General features: G+C 47.6%; 1 protein-coding gene across 4 annotated transcripts in view; it reads left to right on the top strand.

The window, feature by feature from the left end:
- VAV2 (vav guanine nucleotide exchange factor 2) overlaps window positions 1-25,599 on the top strand; it is a 268,102-nt gene that overhangs the window by 184,421 nt on the left and 58,082 nt on the right. For all 4 annotated transcript variants that reach the window (XM_059715659.1, XM_059715660.1, XM_014603789.3 and 1 more), the window contains exon 4: window positions 8,706-8,774. In XM_059715659.1, coding sequence (XP_059571642.1) covers window positions 8,706-8,774 — 69 coding nt within the window. The remainder of the gene's footprint in view (window positions 1-8,705; window positions 8,775-25,599) is intronic.

Genomic DNA, 25,599 nt, shown 5'->3' with positions numbered 1-25,599 from the left:
GATAGATAGATAGATAGATAGATAGATAGATAGATAGATAGATAGATAGATAGATAGATAGATAGATAGATAGATAGATAGATAGATAGATAGATAGATAGATAGATAGATAGATAGATCTGGAGAGAGAGAGATCTCTATACATATTGATTGATCGATCTATATCTATATTGCTATACAGATGTAGATATACTTCTGGGGAGAGTCTATTTTCAATACTCTCAAAATATTTAAAACTACCCTCACCCCTTTGGATGGATCCGTGGCTGTCATTAAAGTATCCATCCCCGTGCAAGGCAAGGAGGACTGGTTAGGTGCAGGGGAAGCCTAAGGCAAATGACAGAAGAGTGCCCTCCGTTAAGTGTACCATATGGGTTGCAAATAGTCCCATAAACTGATTTGGTTGCAGCGATGCCTTTCTTTCCCAGAGCGCTATGGCTGCTTGTTGTGACAGTCGTGGTTATTTTACAGGCAAGATTTATGATGCTCTGAAGTTGCAGACCGTCTTGGCCAATCAGGATTCAGCCTGAGAAGCTGCCCATTTAATAATTAAAAGAGAATTGTCAGCATCCTGATGAGCCCTGAAAGTTCTCTTGACTTTGTGGGATGTGTTTTCCGCCTTCCCGTTCAGCATTTAGAGCTATGCCCATCTGCACTGAAGTAATAAAAATGCCTCTCCCGATCAATCAGGTGTGGCAGAGCTGCAGTCCCTGTAAAATAAAGTGAGTGACAGCCGCTGTTGCAGAGCTGAAAAAGATCCGCTGGCATTAACAGGCCAATTCTTCACCTTGTGTAAATCAGCATCTCTCACTCAAAACTGATGGGGCCTTGTGCAGATGATCCACCTCAAAAGCTTCACATTGCAAGTGCAAGTCAGATGAAACTTGTGCCATTAAAACCTTCATCATGTCCTGCTTTCCCTAAGAGCTTCATGATGTTTGCCACTGAGGTTTCTTTGAAAGACTCTCAATCCTGTGCAATTTTAAGGGTGTTTATGTTTAAAAATAGCTGCATCATCATGTTCTTTCTTAGTTTTTCACTTGGTCTCACTCCTGTAAAACCAGTGAGTGGAGTGGTAGGAGATAGATAGATAGATAGATAGATAGATAGATAGATAGATAGATAGATAGATAGATAGATAGATAGATAGATATTGCTAGACAGAAATTTGTCACAATTATCTCATATGGCAACACAGATGGAGGGAAATATCCACCGCTAACGTAAATGCTTAGGCCTCCATTGGCTTTTGGGAAGATGAGACGATTCACGCCAGCCAAGGATATGCATCTGAATGAAGCTGCTATATTTGCACATACGTTTTGAACGCTTTTACGGAGTTGGCTGATAGATAAGGTGGTTGGATGTAGAGCATGTCCCTGTAGCAGAAGGGAGAGCCTGTTATAAAAGCTTATAATTTGATGGATGAAGGATCTTGATAGGCTTTCAGGTGAAACCCCAAATCCAGGTGGGATATACCAATGAATTTCACAGATGGCCCTGGCACAGGTGTCATATTATGGGCACTGCCTGTCATCAGTAATAGAAGGTAAAAGGTTGAAACTGCAGACTGCCTGCGGACAGATCCTGACCTGATGCTTTAATCTGCATTTAGGTGTCTAAATCCGAGCGTCCTGCCTCTCAGCAGAGCTCAGAATCGGCACATACATTTTTTTTCCTCTTCGCTATGTGTACGTCTGGAAAACTGGGCACCGAATGATGGCTTTCAGTACTGTGACTTTAGACATGCACAGCTGCCAATGTGGAACTGCGTACTTAAAGACGACAGACCTGTCCGAGAAACAAAGCTTCCCTGTACAGCCAGACATGTAATATGCATTCATGTTCTGCGTGATGCTGTTCTGCCGTACCCACAAAGGCATCTTCCATGTGAGGTGTTTAATTTCCTATTGACAAAAGGATGTAATTGCCAGCCGCAGTCGCTCTAACAGACACGTGGAAAATAATATAGACTGCACCTTCCTCCCCTTTAGATAAGAGCCACTATATTGTCTCTTCTGTGTATGCCTCTCAACTTGCATCAAACTCCATGACTCAACGCCCTCCTATTTCAGGGCAGCTAAGATCCAGCCCCAGCCTATACAGCATGCAGACTGCAGGTAAAGCATTGCAGACTGCCAGCTGGTATAAATTAGCCTAGCGGTGTTGAAGTCAATTGGCACTAGAAAAGGACGTGGTCCATTGAGCATCTCAAGAAATCTCTCATTGCAAAGGCTCCCCCATTTCTCCATGCACAGCTTAAAATCCTGTCTGTGAAAAGACTCGAGCGTGATCACTGGGTTTAAGAAAAGGCAGATGTAGAAAGAAAAGAGTGTCAGCCTTCACCCGTTGCAGCCTGGGGTTCAACTCGAGGATAGGGATGGGTTATCTGAGTCCCCTGCAGACTTTTGCCCACATCATAATATCATTTCCACAGTCACCCAGTAAGCAGCTTCCACTTGAGCAGCCTCCAAGTGTGACGCCAAGAGTCCAGGGGATCAGGTGAAGTCTATGAATGAGCATTGGATGTGAAGCTATTGCAACATGTGCCTTTGACGATGCCAAGCTTTAGCCATGCTGTTGGGCTGTTACTTTTGTGAAGGTCCCATATGTCCCCAAATCTGAATGGGGAAGGAAATAGGCAATTAACAGTCCATTGTTGTCTAAATTCTGTTACAAACTGGCTTGCTGCTAGTAGAGGACATCACTTTAGTACAGTGATTAATCCCTGGGATTCCCAGCATTGTCTCTGGTGAGAGGTAGGCAGTGTGGCTTTCAGCAGCCAGGCCCAGATGCATAGACACTGGAATACACTTATGAATAAATCTTCCTGTTTCCTTCCATTATCTTAAAATTGCAACTTATCTAGTTCTTTCCATTTAATTATTCAAAGGGGACAGCAGCCAGGCAATGGAACAGGCTGGATTGGAAACCGGAGTATGTAAATGTACAGAAGCAAACGGCGTGGTCGGAGAATTAATCATTCCACGGCCCAAAGCAACCCAAGGGACAGGTGATGGGGATTGGGGTTTTCCGCATGAGGAACCCCAGGGAATTTTAATTTCTATTATCCCTGAGCATTGGATTTGGGTCTGAGATTATTTCTCTGTTTCTTTGCAAGTTGGATTTTGTTTGAGCTCCACAAAAGCCTTGCATTGCTTCCATATGAAAATGCCCTAAGTGTTTCATATGATAAAGGACCTAATGATTGCACAGCGTGGGCGATCGTCTTCTGCTATAACCATTGTCCTTAGAAGAGTCGTTCGCTCCAGGGTCCAAAACAAGTGACTCTCGGTGACTCCTTTTTACTAGACTGTAAAATATACACATCCGCTCTGCTTGCATTTTAGTTCTTTGATCCCTGGAGATGCCACGGCCAAACGCTGTGGCTTTTGTCTGTTAAGAAACCTACTCTGGGAGGTTTCTTATCTTAATTCTCTAAGAGTCTGTTCCAGCAACATTCAGAGTTGTTCCGAGTTTTGTCTTTGACTTCAGCAGGATCGAGGCCTATCTGCATTTCGGGTAGATGCTTGGGGGGGATGCTGGTCGTTCCGTGGTCTTTGGGGAAGATGGAGCCGGAAGCAAAGCCTGTTTGTAATTTGTCTGCAAAATACCAGGTAGCAGCGCCCTCCAGAAAAGGCAGGCATTTCTCTGCACTGAAGACAGAGCTTTTGTAGGGAACAATAGACTGGAACAGATGCCCACCGGACACCAGGACCATTGCAAATGTCATAGTAGCCTGCTCCAAGGACCAGGCACTCTCCTTTGAGAGGCTTCTCAAACATAAAGCGCAGAGCCGTGCAGACAGGTACAATGGCATTTCGGCAGCCCAAATGCTACCCAAGTAAAGCATTCCAGCTGCTCACAAGTTTTGCCCCCTGCCCTTGTGCAGGCGCACGGGGGGCTTGGGAAGCGGGGAAGGAGAACCACATGAGACGGCTGCAATCCATATTGCTTAATGCACAGTTGGGATGCCATCGCACCGCTCCTGCTTCCATTTTCACTCCCACAGAATGCGAATAGCAATCCTCATGCCGTGTCCTGAAGCCCGGGGAGACCTGTGTTTATTCTCTGACATTAGGGTTGCCTGCACGTTGAAACCCTGTAGGTTTGGAAAAAGGTATGTGAGGACCTCCCTTCCAAGGTTGGTGTTTTAGAAAAGTCAAATCCCCTGGAGAGCTTTTAACTGATGTATAAGAGGACTCTGATCCATGCTTGCATCCTACTGAATTGTTTGGGGATTAAGGTTCCCACTTTTCTTTGGCCATTTTGAAAAACGCAGCTGAGACCTTTCTAGGGGGCATTTGCTATTTGCTGCCAGGTCTCCATGTACTGGGAAATTTGAAGGGCTCTGCCCCTAGTTTTTAGGGTCCTCAGTTTTTAGTCCCATTTGAAAGCAAGGCGAGGAAAGGTAAATGATAGCATACTGACAAGCCCGTCAGCACTGATCAAACATTTAAAGCTGTGTCTGTGGCCGAATTGCTGATTCACTGAATCAGCGTCGAATCTTTAGATTCGGATTCAGCCAAATCGAATCAAGGACAGTGATCCGAATCAACGAATCGAATCACTGTCCCCGATTCGAACCCACATCGAATAGGACCCACTTCGCACACCCCTACTGATCATGTATGATCTCCACAAAATGTCCAGCCTGACTCTGACTCAAATGCCATTTCTGTAATCAGTTCACAGTGATTGCAACGATAACCGTCTGCAGCTCCAGTATAGACTCGCAATGAATTATTAAGCTGCCTGCATGAGTCTCCAACCTTGATAGAAACAAAAAGAAGTGCTAGTCAGGAAACTTCAGGTTAAAAGTTCACTTAGTGGGTTTTCTTGTAGTCACGATGGCCTCTGTTATCATGGGGCAAAAATGAGAGAATGGCTTTTTCTCCCCCTGAGGACGTAAAATCTGTTACTCCAGCTAGCTCAAGTGGAAAAGTTTGTATCCGAGAGCTGAGACAAGATGGGAGTCCTTGTGGACAAGAGCCTGATGAAGGTCCCGGGAAGGTGATCTAATGGAAGGCAATGAAAGCCGCAAAGTGCTGAAAGAACAGAGTACACGGCGCTGATGCATGCAGTTCACCTGGTTTCCACCTCCGAATGTCAGGTTGCCGTGAAGCTGCCCATCCTTGTTAGCAAGGGTAATGTCCTTGAGTGATGTTCAGCAAACACGTCCAAGATATTTGCTAGGATTGAAGCCATATAATCTACATTTGATTTCTCTTGGGTGTTGGTAAGGCTTCTGTTACTGCCTTAGTGAGTTCTATACAACTTTGCATTTTACAGGGGAGTTTGAGGCATAGAGGGAAGGTGTCTTGCTCTGGCTTGCACCGGAAGAGAGCCCCTCTTAAGTAACTAAGTGAGGGTATCCCTGGATAGGATGCAGCCGTCTGCTCGTGCGTTGTAGGCTTGGTTCCTTGATGATTAACTAGAGCTTACCCAGGGAGTCTAACAGAGCTAGGAGCCAGCCCGAGATCACCCGAGTCCCTGTCTAGTGCCTTACACAGAGAAATCTTTTCTCTCCAGCTGCTAAAGGTTCGTCTGATAATCTCTTCCTTGTTGTGTATTTCCCTTTAATCCCATTCTGTACTTCCACATTTTATCCTTGTGGCAGCTGGTGTTGCAGAGATACAGTTTGCAAAGCCCTGGCTGGATCTCACCCCCTCCATCAAGGTGAAAGAGCTGGCCAACTCCGGGACCTTTCATTAAAAAAAGAACAAAAGTTATTCTTTTTCTCTCTTGGTTGTTTCCTTACTTCCTCCCCCGACAGCATCCTTTGTCACAGGATTAAATTAAATTAAATTTCTTGCTATAAGAAATATTCAAGTCACCTATGGCTTGTAACTTGAATATTCCTTATTACTCTTTTGTCACCTTGCTTTCTGGTTGGGAGACCAGTAAAGGAGTAAGTGAATTTTTGGGGAGATGAAGAGCCAAAGATCAGTGTCAAGTGTGATATTCTCTAGGGTGATCTTCCTCCCCGTTTCTATATGCATGCTAATATTAATGCTCATAATAATGTTAGCAATATTACAATGCTCCGTCAGTCCACTGAGAAGGAGAGAGGGTCCTGACTGCTTACATAGACCTCACACTTGTGCTTTGCCCTGGGAACGTGTTAATTTTGTGCTCCTCATATGAAAGGGAGAGGCCTTTTCCCCTCTTTGGAGTCGCTCCATCATTGCAACGTTGTGCCCTGCTTCTTTATCCTTCTCCCTCTCCCCTCCCTCCGGTAGGATCTGAGGCCAATTTTTATGATCTAGTAGTTGCCGAATTGCACAGACTCCGCTGGTCTGAGGCTCACATGGCCTTTGTATTAGTCACTACTCCCGGGGGTGCTGGCTGGAGAAAGGAGATGCAGACACGCATGCAAAAACTGGATTGATAAAATTAAAACCACAGGCGCTTGGTATCGCCAGTCTCCAGCCTTCAGAACTAATGGACTCGCTTCCAAATCATCCAACGGGCTTAAAAACCACAAGATTAATAGTACATAGCTGGGAACAGGGCAGGGAATCGCTTTGCCTTTTGGTCTGTGGCCCTTCAAGGTGCACTTCTTTCACATTTTCAAGTTTTTCTCTGCAGCCCTGAGAGTTGGAACTTTTTTTTTCCCCCCATTTTAAATTAAAGCTGAATTTCTTATGCAGGTTCTCCCTTCCCGCACCTGGAGGTTTTAAAGACAGTCATTGAGTATCAAATGGTTTGTAATAAAATTGAGGATATTAGTCCCTGATCTTTCCTCACCCTATGATGCTTTTTGCTGCGGTACAAGCTGTCGGGGCATTGTTGCTGCCCTGGCTGATGCTCGGAGGTCCTGCGTGTTTGCGCTGTGAATGCGGACGCGTCGCTCACGCTGTCCGGTACCTAATCTGAGGCCGTCTTACAGCACGGCTCGGTGCGGCACTGCTTCCCCGCTCTGTTTTTTTGGTTCGTTGCCTTCTTGCTGGGTTAATTGCAACCAAACTAACTGCAGATTGGAGCCCCGTTAAGAACCACTTTGCTCGGTCTGAAGCAGTCACCAGGGGAAGACAGGAATAAAGCAAAGGGGGAAGGCAAGTTATTGCTAGAGATCTGATCCAAGAATAGCAAAACCCGGGACTAACTGGGCCATGCATTAAATCTTTGAGACGAATCAATCTTTCATGGAACCGGGGAAGGAGGAAATTACACTTGGGTGCAGTTAAAAGTTCACATGCATCCAATTTTGCTCACCCGTAACTGAACTTATCAGATCCAGTATCACAATTACCGGCCATACGGGACAGTCGTATCAGGGAGCTCACTACCAATTGCCCACTCGGTTCACGGCTCCTTTTGGCATCCCTGACTTGTTCCCCTCGCTCCCTGTACTTGCTTTGCTGGATTTCCTGTTGGCAGCGATGCCACACACACAGGAAGGCTCTGCGAGCTCTCAGCTTTTACTTGTTTTAACTTATTTTCGTGCATCCAGGTGACACTTCTGAGCACAGATCTGTGATCACCACCCAGGGCATCTGGAGAGAAGTCAGTCTGACCCTCGAAGACCCCTCTGCCCGGGGGTCCTTAATAACTGGAAGCATCTTGTACCTACCAGGGTGTTAGCCCGCCAAGGCCACGTGCCAGCAATAACACGCCACGTTTAATTAAAGCAGTATTTTGTCATCTCCTTCATGTATTATTTGATTATTGCTTCAGAAGGAGCCAACAAATTCTTTGCTTTGTTAGTCTGTTTTGGGGGGAGGTTTTTTAGGGGTGTTCATTTCCCCACCCTCGGGGGGTTTGAACCTTTTAGACAGCTATTGGGATGTTGCTAGTTGAAGTGAGGAAGGCTGTTTTCTACAGGGGCCATATTTGAAGACATTTCTGTTCACTGCAGCCGGAAGCTGTTTTCACTGGGCTAATTTCTTGCTATAAGATCTGTAGCACCATATTGCACGGGAGCCTACGGGGAGCATAGGCAGGGGCAAAATCTAGCAGCACATCTTGGGGAGCTCTGTGGGAACCGCAATGTGTGCCGCGATCAGCTGGATGTTGTTAACTCCTGCTTGTCCTTTCTGCTACCCTGATTGCAAGGTCAGGTTGGATGCTGTGTTAGTTAACATGATTCCTCAAAAGCTCATGGTAATGTGTCCCTGTTTTTTACCACTTGGAAGCCCTGGTCCTCTTGACTCTGGAAGCAGAGTCAAATCAGTCCCAAGGCTGCTATGACCATTGGGGCACCTTAAATGCTGTGCATCGTTGGTGATTCTTCCGGCAAAGTGACCTGGTGGGACCTATCTCCTCTCCAGGTGCGGATGGTCTTGGGCTCGGAGGGAGCTCATCCGCCCTTTGACAGGTCTTGTTAGTCCTGCTGGGTGTCCACACACCCTTCTCACCCAGGCCAGTCCAGGTGGGGACGCCAGATTAGTTGCCAACAACCCGACCATGAAACAGGCTGCACTGACTTACATGGTACCAAATAGTGGACCACGAGAGGCCTGGCCCGGCAGGGATAAAAGCCGAGTCTGAACAAAATTATCAGCATAAGCTAACCATACTTCTGGGGTTGGAGTTGGGTAATAGGAATATGTGTAATTCTGACTAATAGTTGTGTTCTGAAGCAAGTCGTCTTTGGCAGATCCGTGCGCGGATGTGACCTCAGATGGGCCGTGGTGAATAAGGACAGTATCTAGAAGCGGTCAACATCACCAGTAACTTTGTTCTTTCTCCTCTTTCTCCAGACCCTTCCCTTCCGAGGAGACCACAGAGAATGACGATGATGTCTACCGGAGCTTGGAGGAGCTGGCTGAGTAAGTGGACTTGCAAAATGGAAATTGAAATTAAAAAAAAAAAAAAAAATGTTGCAATTCAGTTTTAGCCAAGTATGATAAAATATGACAGCAGGGCTCTAAGGGCTGTTTTGAGGTACTTGCCAAGCAGGTTTTTATTTGTGCTGTTACAATCTGTTTTTTTTACCCCCCTGTAGAGAGCTGGGAGCCATCCGTTCTAATAGAGCTCAATTTATGAGTTGCTCCATAGGGGGTGATGGAGGGGCCAAGGCACTGATCATTCTTTCATATAATGCTAAATGTTACTGTAAATGCAAAAGAGTTGTATGTAATTCCTCTGATTGTCTGCCTAGGGATTTGCTCAGGGAAGGGAAGGAGTTTCCTGGGATCTATCCCTGTTTTTCACTGGTGATAGCTGCCCCCCGTAGTTGGGAGATTGCAGGTGGGGGGATAATCCATAAAGAAAGCCTTCAGCAGGGTGTAATTCTGTGCACCCCATGCACACTTTTTAATGCCAACAGGACATGCGGCACCATAGAGTTCACAAACATAGTTTTCTTCTACCAAAGAGCTGGTACCCACAACATGCTTGGGACAGGACATGCTAGACTAGGTGCTCCATCAGTGAAGTATGACATAGTGGGATCCATTGGGTGACAAGAAAGAGGAAAAGCCCCGTTAGTTGTCTTGTAGCAAATAGAGGTTATGTTTGCGGTCTCTAATCTGTTAGATTAGGTGTGCTCAACCCCTGATCCACAGGTCCCATAGGTGCACAGGGTAGTGCAGGACCAAACAGATGCAGCGCGGGACCCCAATCCCATCACATGGGGCTTTGCAGAGGTGGTGTGGGCCCAACTCTGGCATGCAGGGGAAATCCTGGCTTGAAAGGTCTGATCCCACTCATGGACCAGCCCCATGCTGCTCACCTCGCCTGTGGTTCAAAAGGATGAGCACCGTTGTGTTAGCCTGTGGACAGTTTAAAGACAGTCGAGATGCAATGGGAAGGGAGAAAGGCAGGATTATAACCTCAATTCACAGATGGAGACCTGAAGTTGCAGAGACACTGAGTACCTTGTTGAAGGTCGGCTGGGAAATCTATGGAAGCGGTTGGATTTGAACTCGAGTCTGGTGCCTAAAGAGGAGTGGGAAGGGGGGGGGTGGTTCGAACTCTTTCATGTTCCTGACCCCGTGTAAGAGATGCTCTTCTGTCTGTTGCCCCCTGTTCGAGGCTGAAATCGGGGGGCTTGTCCTCTAAGTTGATAGTGGAATAACAATTGAAGCAGGGTTTCCACATGCGCCTATGGGTGCTGTTGTCTGAGAGTTGAAGCCTAAAGGAGCTTGATACTCTTTGAAAATGCCAGCTAGCCTCTTTGAGGTTTGTAACACATGATTGATTGCTGGTGTATATTCCTGATCATAGGGTGTATTATGGGAAAGCCTTTGGGACATCTGTTTCTATATTTATCTGTATCTCTGATGTCTGTCTTTGTCTTTTTCTATCATTTTGCTGTTGTGACAACATTCAGCCTTTTAAACAACCTTGAACCGAGCCTACAGGGCAAAATCTCAGCCTTATGGAAGTTAATGGCAAAATTCCCATAACGTGCAATCCGTTTCACATGGGGAGAAAACCCGTATGGATGGATGCCTGCCTTTATACAGTTAAATATTATTGTTCCCCAACATAAATAATAAGGCTTCTTAATCCAATGAGTTCCTTATGGCTTCAGTTATTGCAAAAGTAACTCATAAATTACTGTTACGTGGAACAGAGGGTATTTGAATCTCTGTCTTGTGGTTTTGTCTTAGCAGCTGTACTTTAATATAGTTTCACTCATAAGGGATCCTTAAAAAAAATAACACATTTTTCTTTCAAATGGGGTTAAAATCTCTTCGCTATTGGGCCGTAAAATTTCTGATTCTCGCACGTACTCATATTTTTAATTGGAGACATGTTTGTGTGTGAAGTCCTGGTGCCTGTGGAAGTGGTGAAGGCTAATGAAGCTGGCCGCGATCCAGACAGAGCATCGTCAGGGCAATACTTCCCTACTAATAAGACTATTCGGTGTGATATGCTCAGGACAAGGAACAAGTTATTATGCCTTTTAAACAGGATTTGCATCTTTAACTGCTTTGCTGTGGGTTTACACAGGTGCTAGCAGGTGACATTTCCTTTCTGTCATATAGAGCCTATGTTATCATGGGGTCTGGGGGCCTCACTTACCATCATTGGGGGCTTTCCCTTCATAATGCCCCTGCTAAGTTACTCCCAGTTTGTGAACTGGGGACTAAGGCACAGGGAGAGCGAAGACAATTGTAAAAAATGCCTCGGCCCCAGATTTTTAAAGGGACAGGTTGGTCAGTGGCTAATGTGAGCTAGATGCCCAAATCCCTTTAAAAATCTGCCTGTAAGGGAGTTAGGTGCCTGTGTTCAAAAGTGGCTCGGTTACTTGGGTATCTCACTCCCATTGTTCTTTTCAGTAAGGCTTACGGTACTTTTCTTTACTGTCCCAACTTCCCTCTGACTTCTAACAGCACATTAAAATCCTGGTCTCGATGTCTCTGGGCATTCAGGTCCATTAGAGATGATGGGCCTGTGCACAAGATCCCAAAGTCTGATGGTGTTTTAGGCATGCCATAGTAGCTTTCAGCCCTCGTGGATGGGTATGTTAGGCATCTAGGAAAATGGCTTAGGAAATTGCTGGTGTTAGTATCCCCAAAGCTCATAACGGTAGAAAATGAGCTTGCCTACATGGGGATGTCCTCGACTCAAGCATTACCTCTTCAAGAGGGGAGGCATGGGCAGTCCGACGACACATTACTAACCGTCTCCTTGTAAGAGACCAGAGAAAGAGAGACTTTCATTTGCAATGCACAATACTGCATAGTGTGCAACCATGTTACGTGCTGGCCAAGCCACAGGATGGCATGAGAAAGCTCTTTCTTACGGCCCAGCCTCCAAATGGCGAAACAAGGAGGTCATTCATGAGCTGGGTATGATTCAGTCTATCCATCATCTTTGCATTTATATCACTTACAACCCAGCAGCCTTGGGAAGGTATTGAGCCCATCCTAAATGTTTTCAAATGGTAGGAAATGATTTTCACAGCAAGCTATAAAACGATCCAATTCGAGGGAGCAAGCTATTGACCGTGTGTAGCAGACTTCTGTCCATGATGCTGCTTCCCTTTCTTTTTCTTTCTGTTTTTTTGCCATGTTACAGGTTTTCCTAGTCAGCTGTACAAGTGCGATGCCATTGCAAAGGATCGGATCGATCTCTTGTGTTTTTTCCTTCGAGCGGGTGATGATTCTGTTCATAAATGCCCTACCAAAGCTTTATGAGTAATGAAACCAAATCCTGACATCTTCATTCACTTTGGTCTGGCAGGTTACTCCTGACATGGGGCAGCCACTGGAAAGAAATGTGAATTTAGGGAGGAATTGCCAAAGTTCACAGCCTTGGCCTCCGCTCCGAATCAGGGGGGATTTTAGTGTTGGCTTCCCTGAGAACAGTCCTAGGCCTGTTGTGAACGTCTTGCCCTTAGTGCTTCTCTTTCAGCAAAAGTGTGAGTTTATGACCCGATGCATAATGGAATAAGCTCAATATTCGCACTTTGGTGGATGGGTAAATGCAGGCAGACAAATCCCATTCACTTCACTTGCGTGGTTCAAATGGGTGAAATCCTGATCCGTTGAAGTGAATGGTACAACTCCTATTGACTTCAGCAGGACTACTCCTACGTAAGGTGACCACGGTTTGGCCCATATGTGCCACTGTGTCTTGGGCAGGGCTCGGGCTGCTGCTGATAGGGATAGTTTCAATGGAAAATGTAGTTTCTGCAAAAATCAAGAATTTTCATGGAAACATTTTTTGGGGGGAGGGGGCTTCTGTCAAGGAAATCAAGGTGAAATGCCAAGTTTGGGGGTGTTGGACGGGAACTGCCATGTTGTAGTTTTGCTTTTCTGTTGAAATGACTTGAAATATTTTGTTTTGTGCCAGCAGTTTCCCTGCCAGTGCGTTGGCTCATGGAAGTTGTAGCTTCCACCCCAACTTGCTCTGACGGCCACGGGTCCCCAAACGAGCGACATCTCCAAAACTGCAGTGGGAATTTCTCTTGGATGGGGTTTTATGGTGACTCAGGAGACTACATTTATTCTAGCAGGTGTAGTCTGGCCAGTACATCGAGCAAGGGGAACGTTAGTTCTGTAATTCCAGCTGCCATTAGGCGATACGTGACTGTGGAGAAAATAGTGAACTGACTGCGTTAATAGTGAGCAGACCTGAAATGAAGCATTTTAGGACAGGTCAATACACCTGAAGAAATGTTTCAATTTGGGGAATAACAACATGGTTTTGATTTTTTTTTTTAAATGAAACATTTTGGTGCCTAAAACAATAAAATTCTGTCCCGTCGAGAAACCCAAGATTTTTCCTTCTTGTCCTTGAGTCTCTGATAAAGGCCCAAGGTTTGGAAGCAGAAAGGGCTGAGCTCTAATACTGTCGCCCACTTGAAGCTCCCAGGGCATTTGCAGAATAGGGACCCCCGTGAAGCCCAGGCTGGTCACAGGATTGCCACGTTCGTCTTGTAATCGTGCTGAGAACAGCAGCAAACGTCCTGTGGCAAAAGACAAAAACCCTGAGCCGTACAAATCAATAGAAACGGGATCAGCGCAGTTATGCACGTTGCAGAAACAAGCTGGTTTCAATGCAAGTCAGATCACCACAGGGAAATCAGTGCGTGTGAAGACTGCTTGCGCCTGCATGTTTCGCGGTGGCGCTTTCGGATTTGGGGGTCTGCGCAGATTATTTTGTGCTGCGCTGAATTGCACGGCAGGCGATCCATTCAGAAAATCAAGCCGGATAATTGTTTGGAACAATGCATGATATAAATAGAGCTGGTCATTTGGAAAGGGCAAGGAGAAGCAAAACACTTCCAGGGAACTAGAAAGTTGCTTAATTCCTTACCTCCTTCTCTTGTGATTTCTTTTGTTAGGCAGATGGCTGACTGAGGAAAGCCAGGAGAGTGGGCAGATGGCAGGGGCCAATGAGTTTGCAAGTAGTGTAAATTCAGTGCAGCGAGGGAAAAAAAAGAAACCCATTTCGCTCTACTGAACAATTTCTCTTAAGAGTCTCCTAATGTCAGACATTTCAGCCCCATCCTGGGGAGACCTAATCAGCAGAGAGTTGATAGGGGAGAATGCTGCCATAAATGATTGAGGCTGCAATCTCATCCAGAATTGATCTGGGTGGCTGTAATAACACATGGTCCGCTTAACTGGAACGTGCTGGTAAAACATCAGAGCATCCTTTGTCCTCAAGCACCTCCAGTGCATCAGCCAGCTGCTTGCACCCCTGTCTCCTCTATCACGACTGATTGGATTTTATCGTTCTGCAATCACGACTAGTAGTGCCCAAGTCTAGCGCTTGCACAGCTCCACCAGGGACCCGATGGTAATCGCTTTTTAAAGGCATTTTACATTGATTTCAACTCAAATGGCATATGTGCTGCATCTTTCCCCACTAGTGCACTATCAAGAGTAGAATTTGAACCCACCCTTTCAAAGTGGGGGCAGTAGGTTTTCCATAGCTAGTTAGGCCACTCGGCTATTCTGACACTTGAATGCAAGGCCTCGGGAAACTTAAGGGCTTGGGATGTATATTGGCATTCAGTCCTAGTGACGGAGTAGTGTCTGGGCACCTTTATTAAAATCGATAGCCCTGACTGAGATGGACAGTTTATAAGGCCCTTCCCCAAAGAGCAGCAATCTTGAAGAGATAAGGCAGACAAAGGGGAGGTGGAGAGAGAAGCTCAGAGAGATTGAGTGACTTGTCCAAGGTCAGACAGCAAGTCGGTGCCTGTTCTGGGGCTGCTTTCTGCCTTTTCCCCCTCCTCCCACCTTTTGGTTTTGGTGTATGGGAATCTGTTTAGCACGGTTAGGACTTCGTGTCCCTCGCATGCAGGTTTTTTTTCTTCTCTGATGTCCCCCTTTGCAGAATAAATACGGTACGTTCTTTGACTAACAACTCAGCAAGCAAAGGTGCCAGCTTGCAGCTTTCAAAGGAAACCCACTTGAATCCCCTGTCCCTGCCCTGGGCACGGTGCAGTTTGCCATGGGCAGCTGTGCAGAGAAGTTTGCTAACACCAGAGCTCACTATCCCCCGGTGGGGTGGTTGCTATACTAAGCCTGTCTCCTTCCCTTTGTCCATCTGCTCTGCCTATGTATACTTGATGTATGCCTTTTGTCTCTCTCATAAGTCTGTTTGAGGAGAAATTGCCTGTAGGGTTTCTGTTACTAAATGTTCAGACACATTGCTACCAGTCCGATCAGAGGAAAGTCTGCGGTTGCCTTGCTGAGACATTGTCCATGCTAGTCATTTCTGGACTGGGTCTGGGCAGGAAATATTTTTTCTGCCTTACAGAATTGGGGGGGTTTCAGAGATTTCCCTTTCTGCATCAGGATGAACCAGACTTTTTTTTGTTTGTTTGCTTTATTGATGAAAATGCAGATTTGTGCATGGTCTTGTCCATGTGCATGGTCTTGTCCATGTGCATGGACAGGCCCAGGGATCCATTACTAGGTCAGTGTAGGGTGAGTCTCTCTGAAGCCCACCTGTTAGGGCCATTCTACTATGCATCAATAGTTAAATATTCATCAGACCAGAGAGATGCAGAATAACCAAGTGCTGAAGGCACATAGTTGGGTTTCAAGAGATCCAGATCCAAGCTGCTGCTCCAATTGCTGTTTGATTGGTTTGTGTGCCATGGAAAAGCTCAAACGGGGTATTGGCCAAGATCCTTGGAGGAGGACGGTTGCTTGGGATATTGGAGACTGAAGTACAAATACCTGCTCCTGATCAGGCCAAGTAAGCACTTGAACCTGGGTTTCCAAAGTCCCACGGAAATGCTCAAGACTTCCATCAGAGCAAGCACATCACCTTGACTGCACGCACACCTCGCTGGGGTTATTTGACCCCAGCAGTTTTTCCTGCCCAGAGCAGGGCGGCTGGACCCGATGATCTCATGAGGTCCCTTCCAGCCCTGAACTTCCGTGAAAAGGTAAAACCTAAATGAATAAGTCCCCTTTTTTTGGAGAAACTCCTGACCACCTCCAGCCCGAGTCTCGAATTCCTGACGAAGTGCAGCTTTGTTGCGTGCCGTCTTTGCCTGTATTCTGTCTCACCCTGAAGGTTTCTTTCCAGATCCGTTAATATTTCTTTGCTGCTGTCGCTAGAGCTCCCTGTTTCTATCAGCAGAATTTGGGAGAAAAGTGCATTAAAAAATAGTAATAACAAGGAAACCCAAGCTGCATCAAAAAGCTGGCAAGCTCAGAAAAGCAAAGATGCCAGTTCCCCATCAACCTAAATAAACTGTACGGACATCAGCATTATAAACACTCCCTTTCTCTTCCAGCGCCATCCTCTGTTTACCTATGCCGAGCCCGTGCCATCCCTAGGAGTGCATCACTTCTTCGGTCGCTGGGTTTTTGCGACAATTGGATTCTGCGTTGATCAGGGAGCACTAAAAGGTCCTGCGTAGACCAGACAAGAAGATGCTACTGTGGATCTCTCTTGACACGCATCTAAATTCAAGTACCCTCTTGCTAGGCATAAACTCCACACGCTCTTGAGCTGCACAAGCGCTCACACCCTGAACTCCCTCCCTCTGAAAGCTTAACATGCCAAATGTGGTAGCAATACAGAGCTCCTTATTTGTTAAAAACCATAACTGAGAGAGAGGTCAGATGAAATCTCTAGAAAAGTGCAGGATTGCTGGAGCTGGTCGGAGCTTTCTCAGGGACTTCTGCACAGTTGTCTGTAATTGGGAACGGGGATCGGCTTGGCATTTGAACACCGCGGAGCTCTGGGGCTTGGATTTGGGTCCATCTCTCAGCAGTGGTTTGCTTTCTGACTTTGATACGGGCTGATCTCCACTAAGTGCCAGGCTCCCAACTCACTGTTGGCAGACTTTGAATGTCCAGTTCCCAGGAGCTACAGAAACAGTTTCCAAATAAAGCAGAGCATCTGAGTACCGTGGCACTAAAAGTGCCAGCTGCAGGTCACATTGCTGCCCCGGCATCTTTGACCTCGTTTGTTGTAGGCACAATGTTTAGTTTATGCATTTTTACAGTAGAGTGGATGATGATGATGATGATGGCCATCATCATCATCGGTGTTGTTATGGTACTACCTAGAGTTAACCACTGTGCGTGAAGCCTCACTTTGCCAAGCTTGCACCACGAATGCACGATGCCAAGCGTGCACCGTGAACAAACAACTGTGCGTGGAGCCTCACTCTGCCAAGCTTGCACCACGAATGCACGATGCCAGGCGTGCACTGTGAACGAACAACTGTGCGTGGAGCCTCACTCTGCCAAGCTTGCACCATGAATGCACGATGCCAGGCGTGCACTGTGAACGAACAACTGTGCGTGGAGCCTCACTCTGCCAAGCTTGCACCACGAATGCACGATGCCAAGCATGCACTGTGAACGAACAACTGTGCGTGGAGCCTCACTCTGCCAAGCTTGCACCATGAATGCACGATGCCAGGCGTGCACTGTGAACGAACAACTGTGCATGGAGCCTCACTCTGCCAAGCTTGCACCACGAATGCACGATGCCAAGCGTGCACCGTGAACAAACAACTGTGCGTGGAGCCTCACTCTGCCAAGCTTGCACCACGAATGCACGATGCCAAGCATGCACTGTGAACGAACAACTGTGCGTGGAGCCTCACTCTGCCAAGCTTGCACCACGAATGCACGATGTCAAGCATGCACCGTGAACAAACAACTGTGCGTGGAGCCTCACTCTGCCAAGCTTGCACCACGAATGCACGATGCCAAGCATGCACTGTGAACGAACAACTGTGCGTGGAGCCTCACTCTGCCAAGCTTGCACCATGAATGCACGATGCCAGGCGTGCACCGTGAACGAAGAACTGTGCATGGAGCCTCTCTCTGCCAAGCTTGCACCATGAAAACACCCAGCCAGAGAGAGTCTCAGGCCTCAGAAATTTGTAATCTAAACAGGCAAAAGTTAAGACTGGGAGCATAGGCAGGGTAAGGGAAAGCAACCTGCCTAAGATCACACAGCAAGTCCATGGCAGGATTAGGCTGCAGGTCCTCCTGACAGTCTCAGAGATAAGCCAGGAGCATCTTAGGTCCATCTCCTGAGCAGACCAGCTGAAGAGTCAAACCCTGAGTGCTGGAGTTTGGACACACAGGGCATGTCTACAAGTTGCTCTACGGTCACGTAGCAATATGCTACATCACCGTGCGGCATACTATGGCAGCATAGTGATCACGCGGGTCTATACGCGATTGCCAGCTACATTGCCGTAGTGGCGTGCTCCCCCAGTATAGCGCACCGCTACAGTGACGCAGTTGGGAAATGCATCCGTGCATGGCGCAGTAACAGCCAATACTGCACCGTGCTTTAGTACATCCAAGAGGAAGTATTCAAGCACAGTGCCATAGCAATGTCGTCATATGGCGACTTGTAGATGCGCCAACAAGCACGCTGGATGGACGGTCCCTCCCTGTGAACAGGCCCCATCACCCGATTTGGTTCTGCTGCCCCCGAGTTTGGAGGAGCTCAGGGTTGGATGCAAACTTTGCCGCTCATGACTTTTCTGTGAATAGCCACCGTGGATCTGGTTAAATGTCAAGGAAGCAGACACTGAGAACAACTCTTTTAGTTAATTAATGAGTTTAAGGTGGCAACATCAGCTCTGCTAGAGCTGAAGTCTTATCTGTCAACCCCTGAATGGACAGCAGCCTTCCCCCAAAATCAGCCCTTGAGGCTGGCTGGCAGAGCACATTCGCTCCCTAGCCAGTCATGGAGGCTCACATGAGAGTTGGGTCAGATCTGACACAAGCACGTTGCCCTAAACCTCTTTCCCAGTGGGTGCTGGTTTGACTTGAGCCATGATAAAAATGGGAGATGACTGGCACGCCTTGCCTAACGAGGCGGATGCTTAGAATTGCAACTGGGTGCTGTTGGCAGGGAGGTGGCACGGAGGTTGGTTTGTCACCGCTGCAGTTTGCATTTCTGGTTTTGTTGGGATATAAGGTTCAGAGCAAGATTCACTGATGGTGTCCAACCAGGCTGCCTTTGCTCATGGGGCAGTCTCTGAAATCAGTGATACTATTGGAGTCAGCATCCCCATCGGGCACGAGGTAGGGGGGCAGATGATGCTGTTCAGACTCATGACCCCTACAGACCCCGGGAAGGGGTATGGTCCAAAGAGCACAAAGATCTGAATGGTGAGAAAGGAGCAGGTGGCAGCCTGGAAGAAGAAACAGAGATCATCTGGGGGTGACTAGTAGCCTGTCATCGTCTTCTCTTGCTCAGTGAAATTTAGGGTTAATTGGTGCTGGTGATGGTGTTGCTGCAGCCGTGAGGGAAGGCAAGCCAAGCATCCGACTCTTTTTGGCGTTTCGGTGGAGTTTGGGTGTCAGAGTCCTATCCTAAGTTAGTCGTGCTCCCAAGCACTGCTAGCACCCCAGAGCACCCATTGCTCTGGACAGGGATATGCCCTGTCTTCACTCAAGGAAAGGGGAAGGACCTGGGGTTTTCACGAACGCTTCTCTGCTCTCGTCGTCGAGCTGCGGAAGGGCTCGCTGGCCTGGCTGATGGTGAGCTCGGCTGAGCATCGCTGCTCCCCACCGGCTCCCCCTTCTCCTCCACCCCCCAGTGTAAATTAACAATGGCAGATGATGTACCCTGGGCAGATTGTCAGTTTTGGTTTCCTAGGAACAATTTAATGATCGTTTTACATCTCTCAGCCAAGCGCAAAAAGGGCCTGCGGCCAGAATAGCACATTTCAGCTTGTCATTTGGGATACTTGGTGGTATGCTTCACACACGGACACGGACACGGGCACGCTCACACGGACACGGGGACACGCACACACATATTGTGGGTTTGCTTAAGGCACGAAAGCGTATAGCGCTTGCTACCATTCCCTTCCCCCTCCGCATGGGACGTGGCGGTGCTTTAATTTGCTGAGGACAGCCAACTTCTTGCAGTAGAGCGGAGAGCGCTGAAAGGCCTTTGGGGAACAAGGACCCAGATCCTCTCTGTTTGGCAGATGACTTCTGTTGTTGCAAGTGGTTGTGGGTTGGAGGCACATTCCCACCCTGGGGCAGCTCTGCTGAGGTCTGTGCACACCCCCCGGGGATGGATTTGCCTTGCAGAGGTTGCATCGCCTAAAGAAAACATGCTGCGCCGGTCCAGGGGAAGATGGAAAGTGAGGTGGCTCGGGAGAGAAGGCAGCAAGAAGCAGAGACGTGGTTATGCATCCTCAGCTCCCCTTCTCCCCCCTGCCCTGACTGAGCAGTGCCCTCCCCAAGGGCTTCGCTCTATATTCAGTGATGCTTCAAACATTTCCTCCCTGCCAGCATCCAGCCTTGCCGAGTGAAGCCAGCGTGAAGCTGCCGTTTGACTCCAGCGATGCTGAGCAGGACCCATGCGGCAGTCCTCGTCCTGACCGAAATGACACACTGTTCAACACAGGCAGCTGCCTCTGAGCGCTTGAGAGTAACACGGACTCAGTTTCCCCTGCGACGAGGCCAGGGTGGATTGCAGATAGCACCACTTTCCTGCTTTTTAAACTCACCCACTATTCCAGCTGGCTATATCAGAGGCAGGCGCTATAACCACCAAGGGGGACAAGAGGGGAGTTTTGCATTTCCATACCCGGGCAGCCACCCAGGCGCGGCAAGCAAGGCCTGTGTTGTGTGTCTGCTCGTCTCCTCTTTAAAGAGGTTTCTCATTAGCCTTGTTATTCTCTGCCTTGGAGAATATTTGCACAAAGGGGTCAATGTGTCAGAAATGTAAAGCTCGATCAATAATTGGCTGTCATGTTCCTTTCTTGCTTGCACCCCGGTTGTAAAGGCATTTTTGTCGTGTTTTGTTTTGCTTTGCCTCAAGTGATCTTTCCTGGTGCGCACGTGATGCAGGCAGACTGACCGGCTCCCCCAACTGCAGCTCATCTCTAATAATAATTGCAAATGCTATTCTTGTCTCTGGAAGAAAGAAAAAAAAAACAGAAAAAAGCTCCATCCTCTTTGAACAAGAGCTGGCAATGAACCTTTCAATGTAAGGTCTGGCTAGCCCAGTGTTTACTCCCACCAATGTCCCCACTGATGCCAGTAGGATTACTCAAGGAGTGCAGTGCTTTTCTTCAATGAGACGAGGTCTCAAAATCTGGCCTTGCCTGTCCAGGGGGTTCAGACTCCACGCGGCTTCCACAGGGCGCTGTATCTCTGACGCCTTTTGCAGCAGACGCGGTATTTGAAACCTGCATTGGAAATTTCTGCACCTCCATTGTGTTGGACTTTCAGCCTGTGCCTAGGTTGCTCCGATGGAAAATCCTCGTGGCGCGCTTTATTAACACTTGCCTGCTTTCGCCTGTGACGCACGTGCCGCAGGGGCGTATGAAAACCAACGTGCGAACAGCACGGAGGTCCACAACAGCGCTAGACAAAGCAGGCAGATGTTGTAAGTCGCAGGCTGGCCTGAGCAATGCCGCGTGTGCGACCATGCACCCCGGAAAGGGCGAGGCTCTTGCCATTTCTCAGAAATGTAACGGGCAGATGAGCCTGTCTGGCAGTGGCTTCAACATCTTCAAACACCACTGCTGCTGGCTCTGTGCTTCTCTAGCGCTTGGTCTTCAAGGATCTTAAATCATGGGTGGAAGTAGGATTTTGAAAGTGGGGGGTGCAGATGGGGAAGTGCATCGACACATATAACATGACACATTTTCCCCTGGTAAAAGGAAACGAGAAGCTTTACCAATATGCTAGGGGCCTAGAGGTTTCCCTCCCCTCCCCACAACTGGATCTGCCCCTGTCTTAAATGACAGAGGTTGTTTCCCTGCAGCTCGCCGCAACAGGTATCACTGCCATTTTACAGGCAGGGAGACTGAGGCGCAGAGGGTTACATGGCTTTCCCAAGGGGATGCAGCAGGTTGGAAGGCAGAGCTGGGAATAGACCCCAGGTGTTCTGCTTCCCCATCTTCTTGTTTTAACCCTAGACCATCTCTTTCTGCAGCAAAGTGTTTCTTCTTTTTAAAACCTGCTGTGCTGCCCTGGGAAGTTCAATCAGAAGGGCTCTTTCAGTAACGCCCCAGGCATCAAAGCAAGCAAAGTCCCTCTTGCATTTGTGTTTATGTGGCTATGGGGCCTTTTTCCAGTGAAGGTTTTTCAAGGCATAGTGGTTTTACTGGAGGCATAGGAATTCAACGGTGGGGGAACGGAGTCAGAAATCCCGTTTAACAGCCTGTCTCATTTCTGCCACAGCGAAGAGTTTTCTTCCTTGTTCTGCCTGCATCGCCCAGTGTCTGCCCTTGATGGTGACACCCCGGCTGTTGCTTTCCTTGTTCTGATTTCCTACCTACGCTCAAGATTGCAGAGGGCTGTCAAGAAACCAATAGGGGATGTGGCAGCCCCATGCCGCGTCTACCCAGAGAGCAGCACCGACACCGTCTCTTCTGTTTGCACTCGGGGGCTTTGGCAGCTCCTCGCTGGTGGGTGTCTGTCACCATTCTCATCATGGAAAACTCTTTAAGTATTCCAGATCCGGCCCTCAACAGACAGGGATAGTATTAGGCTGTCCACAGTTCAGGCCCTTGCGGTCGGTAGGTTTTGATTTCCAGTCTTGCCGTCATTAGGCACGCTAGGAAAAGGACAGCAGGGAAACCAGCATCACAGCAGGAGCTAGAAACCAAACGATGCCTGAGGAATTCAGTGGTGAATACCAAGCTGGTGATCATGGTGCTGGTATGCGCTGGACTGGAAATGATTTGGGGCTCCTGGCTACAGTTTTTTTCTTGATTTCACCTCGTTCCAAGTCCTGCTGGCTGATACGGAGGACAGCGGGTACGAACTCGGCCCTAAGCTTCCTAAATGACCTTCCCCCTGTAGGAATGATGTATGGAGATGCCACTAAAAAGCTGATGGGTGCCTGCTGGAATGGAAGATAGCCATTCTGGATGAGGGGAAGAGCTTCGACTACAAATATCGGTACAGTTGATAACTATGACAATGACACGTGGGAAGGAGAAGATGGATCGCTAGCTATTAGCAGGCATTATTACAAGCACTGCAATGTATCACGTAGGAACGGAGATGATGTATCACACCAGTGCATTTATTTAAAAGAAATATTTTCTTGAATAAATCAGTTTTTAAAAATAGATGGAACTGCAGTGCTGAAAAAGCCCCCCCCCCCCCCATTTTTAATTTTTTTTTTGCAAATAGATAAGCACACTGAGGCTTGCCTGGGTATATTCTGGAGCTGCTGGTGATAGTGCTATAGTTTAGGTCGAGTTTTACAGTTGAATATATTTATATGTAATTAATAGTCAGAGTGAAAAACACAGCTCATAAAATACCAGGCAACTGTTTGATCTTCCTGCATCTCATGTACTTCTGAAGGTCATGATCCCAGGAGGTTGACTTCAATGAGAGCTCTAGGCAATCTGCTGCTTGCAAGATTGAGCCCTGTCATTACTATTACTTATTTATTAGTATTTATTCTAAGGAAAACTTTCAGAGGCATCTATAGGACTTAGGAGTCCAAAAGAGAAGCTTTCAAAGGAGCAGATGGCAGTCAGGTGCTTAACTCTCACAGGTGCTCAAAAGGCGTGAGGTCCTTCCATGCCATTTGCACCTTTTGACCTGCAAAACAGCTTCAAAGCATCATGTGCCAGCATGAGCTTACTCCTAGCTTGGTTCAGGCAGCATCTAGAATAGAGGACCCACTCGGCCACAGGGGCTGAGACTGTGCTCAGCTCATTGCAGTCACTGACAGCAGTGGATAAAATCCTGGCCTCATGGGAGTTTGGCCATGGACTTCAGCGGGGCCAAGGACCTCCTCCACTGGATACATCATGTAGTGGAAGGGGTTGGATGAGGGACATGTCATTCATCAGCACAGCATGAGCACAGATAACTAGCTTTGAGTCCCTTTTAAAGACATAAGTAGGGTCCAAGTTAAGTTGAAAGTAGAGATTCCCAAGCTGAGAGTCATTTCTTTTCCTTATTCTCTCCTCCAGACCTTGAAGACACTGAGCTACAGTATTTGTCTCATCTTTACATGCACTCTCTTTTATTTTTGGCAGAAGGAGATCTTTTTTGTGCAGCAAGGATGTTTGTTTGCCCTTTTCGAAGCTTCTCAAAGTAGGCTTCCCTTCAACTGCGGCTCCGCAGAATACCCAATTAATCTCTCTGCCTCATAGCTCCTCTGGCATGGATGTGTTAATGCATCTTGTTGGGTCAGTCAGCAGTTTGCCTTGCTGTTTGATTCAGGAGCAATAGTTTGTATTTTCCTAGGACGAGTTAAAGAGGATATATTCATTTAGCACGGCAAGAGTACAAGGCACAACAGGCTTGAGGTGCAAGGGAAGGGAATTCAGCCATTGTCCAACCCAAATTTGTCTCTGGAAAACACTAAAGGTTAAAAAGATGTGTTTCTTTTGTAAACACAGTGATTTGTACTAAGCTGAGAGCAAGTGAGTCTTTTCCCAGGGAGGGGTTTGGCCCCCCAAAACATTGGGGGAGTTGCTCCATGAAGTTGCACTGGAATAACACCAGACTGGACTGGCTTGAGATACAGGCTCTCTAGCCCAGAGGCCATCGGTTAATCATGGGCTTGACAGTGCATGGCACTGATGTACCGATCCTTGAGCGGGACCATTAAGTACTACTGCAGGGTAAAGAAAGGGACACCACAGTGACCGAATCAGACTGTAATGGGCACACGTGTAAGTTGAGATGAAGTGTGACAGGTGTCTTTCAGCCTGGCAAACCCTCAGCCATCAAAAATGATGAGACAGGTCCCCCAAAACATGACTTTAAAGGGAAAAAATTGAAGAAATGTTGGTTTCTTTCATTTGCCTGCTGACTTTCTCTGTGTCTAGGCTGTGTTTTCAAACTTGTTTTTCATAACCATGAGGGCTAAAAACTCACTAGACAGCCAAGCTTCTTGGGCATTCATAGGACTCCCAAGAGCTGATGTACTAGGAATAACAAGTGTGGTCAGTACTGCTGCTGGGACTTACCTGTCCTCCCTGTACCATAGGGGTGGGCAAAATACAATCCGGGGCCAGATCCAGCACATCAGGCCATTCTATCCAGCCCACAGTGCCCCTAAAAAATTTAGAAAATTAATATTTACATGCTCTTGGCTGCCTGTGAAAATGGCAGGAGCCAAGGGCAGTAGGACCCAGGGGAAGCCAGCGGCAGGACTGAGCAGCAAGGCCCACCTAGCCCAGGCCCCCCAACCAGAAGCTTCTGGCCTGGGACCGTGGGGCTGTTCCTGCTTCCCTGCACCAAAGAGAAACTTGGCCCTCAACAGCTTGCCAGAACTCGCTAAGCGGCCCTCTGCAAGAAATAATCGCCCGACCCTGCTGTATCTTTGGTCCTGATGTCCCCATTCCTAGGCTTGCGTGAAGCCCACTGATGTCAACAAGGCTCCATGCACGTACTGGGCTGGATCCACGTGGATCTGATTGCAAGGTACCTGTGGGACCTTTGATTGCACGGCATCTGTCATAGTGGGGTGCAGTCAGATCTTAACACAAACATGAGTCCTAACAAGGAAAAGAGTTGCAGCATGCCATTGACTCTCTTTGTCCATTCCTCTGCCATCCATCTCAAGTCTTCCCCTGTCCCTTTGGGTAGTGTATACATCTCTGACATTTCAGTGACTGGTAGAAGTGAAGGGCTGTCAGCAGAGCTTTGAAAACAGGATGTGCAATGCTATCACCCACTGAGTTTAAAGATGGCCTTGGCGTAGAGCTGATGTGCAGTAAGAGACAAAGCCTTGTGTTTCAGT

The sequence above is a fragment of the Alligator mississippiensis genome, chromosome 12, assembly GCF_030867095.1.
Source record: "Alligator mississippiensis isolate rAllMis1 chromosome 12, rAllMis1, whole genome shotgun sequence".
Taxonomy (NCBI): Eukaryota; Metazoa; Chordata; order Crocodylia; family Alligatoridae; genus Alligator; species Alligator mississippiensis.
The sequence above is the reverse complement of the archived record's forward strand: the minus strand, read 5'-3'. Positions and strand labels throughout refer to the sequence as shown.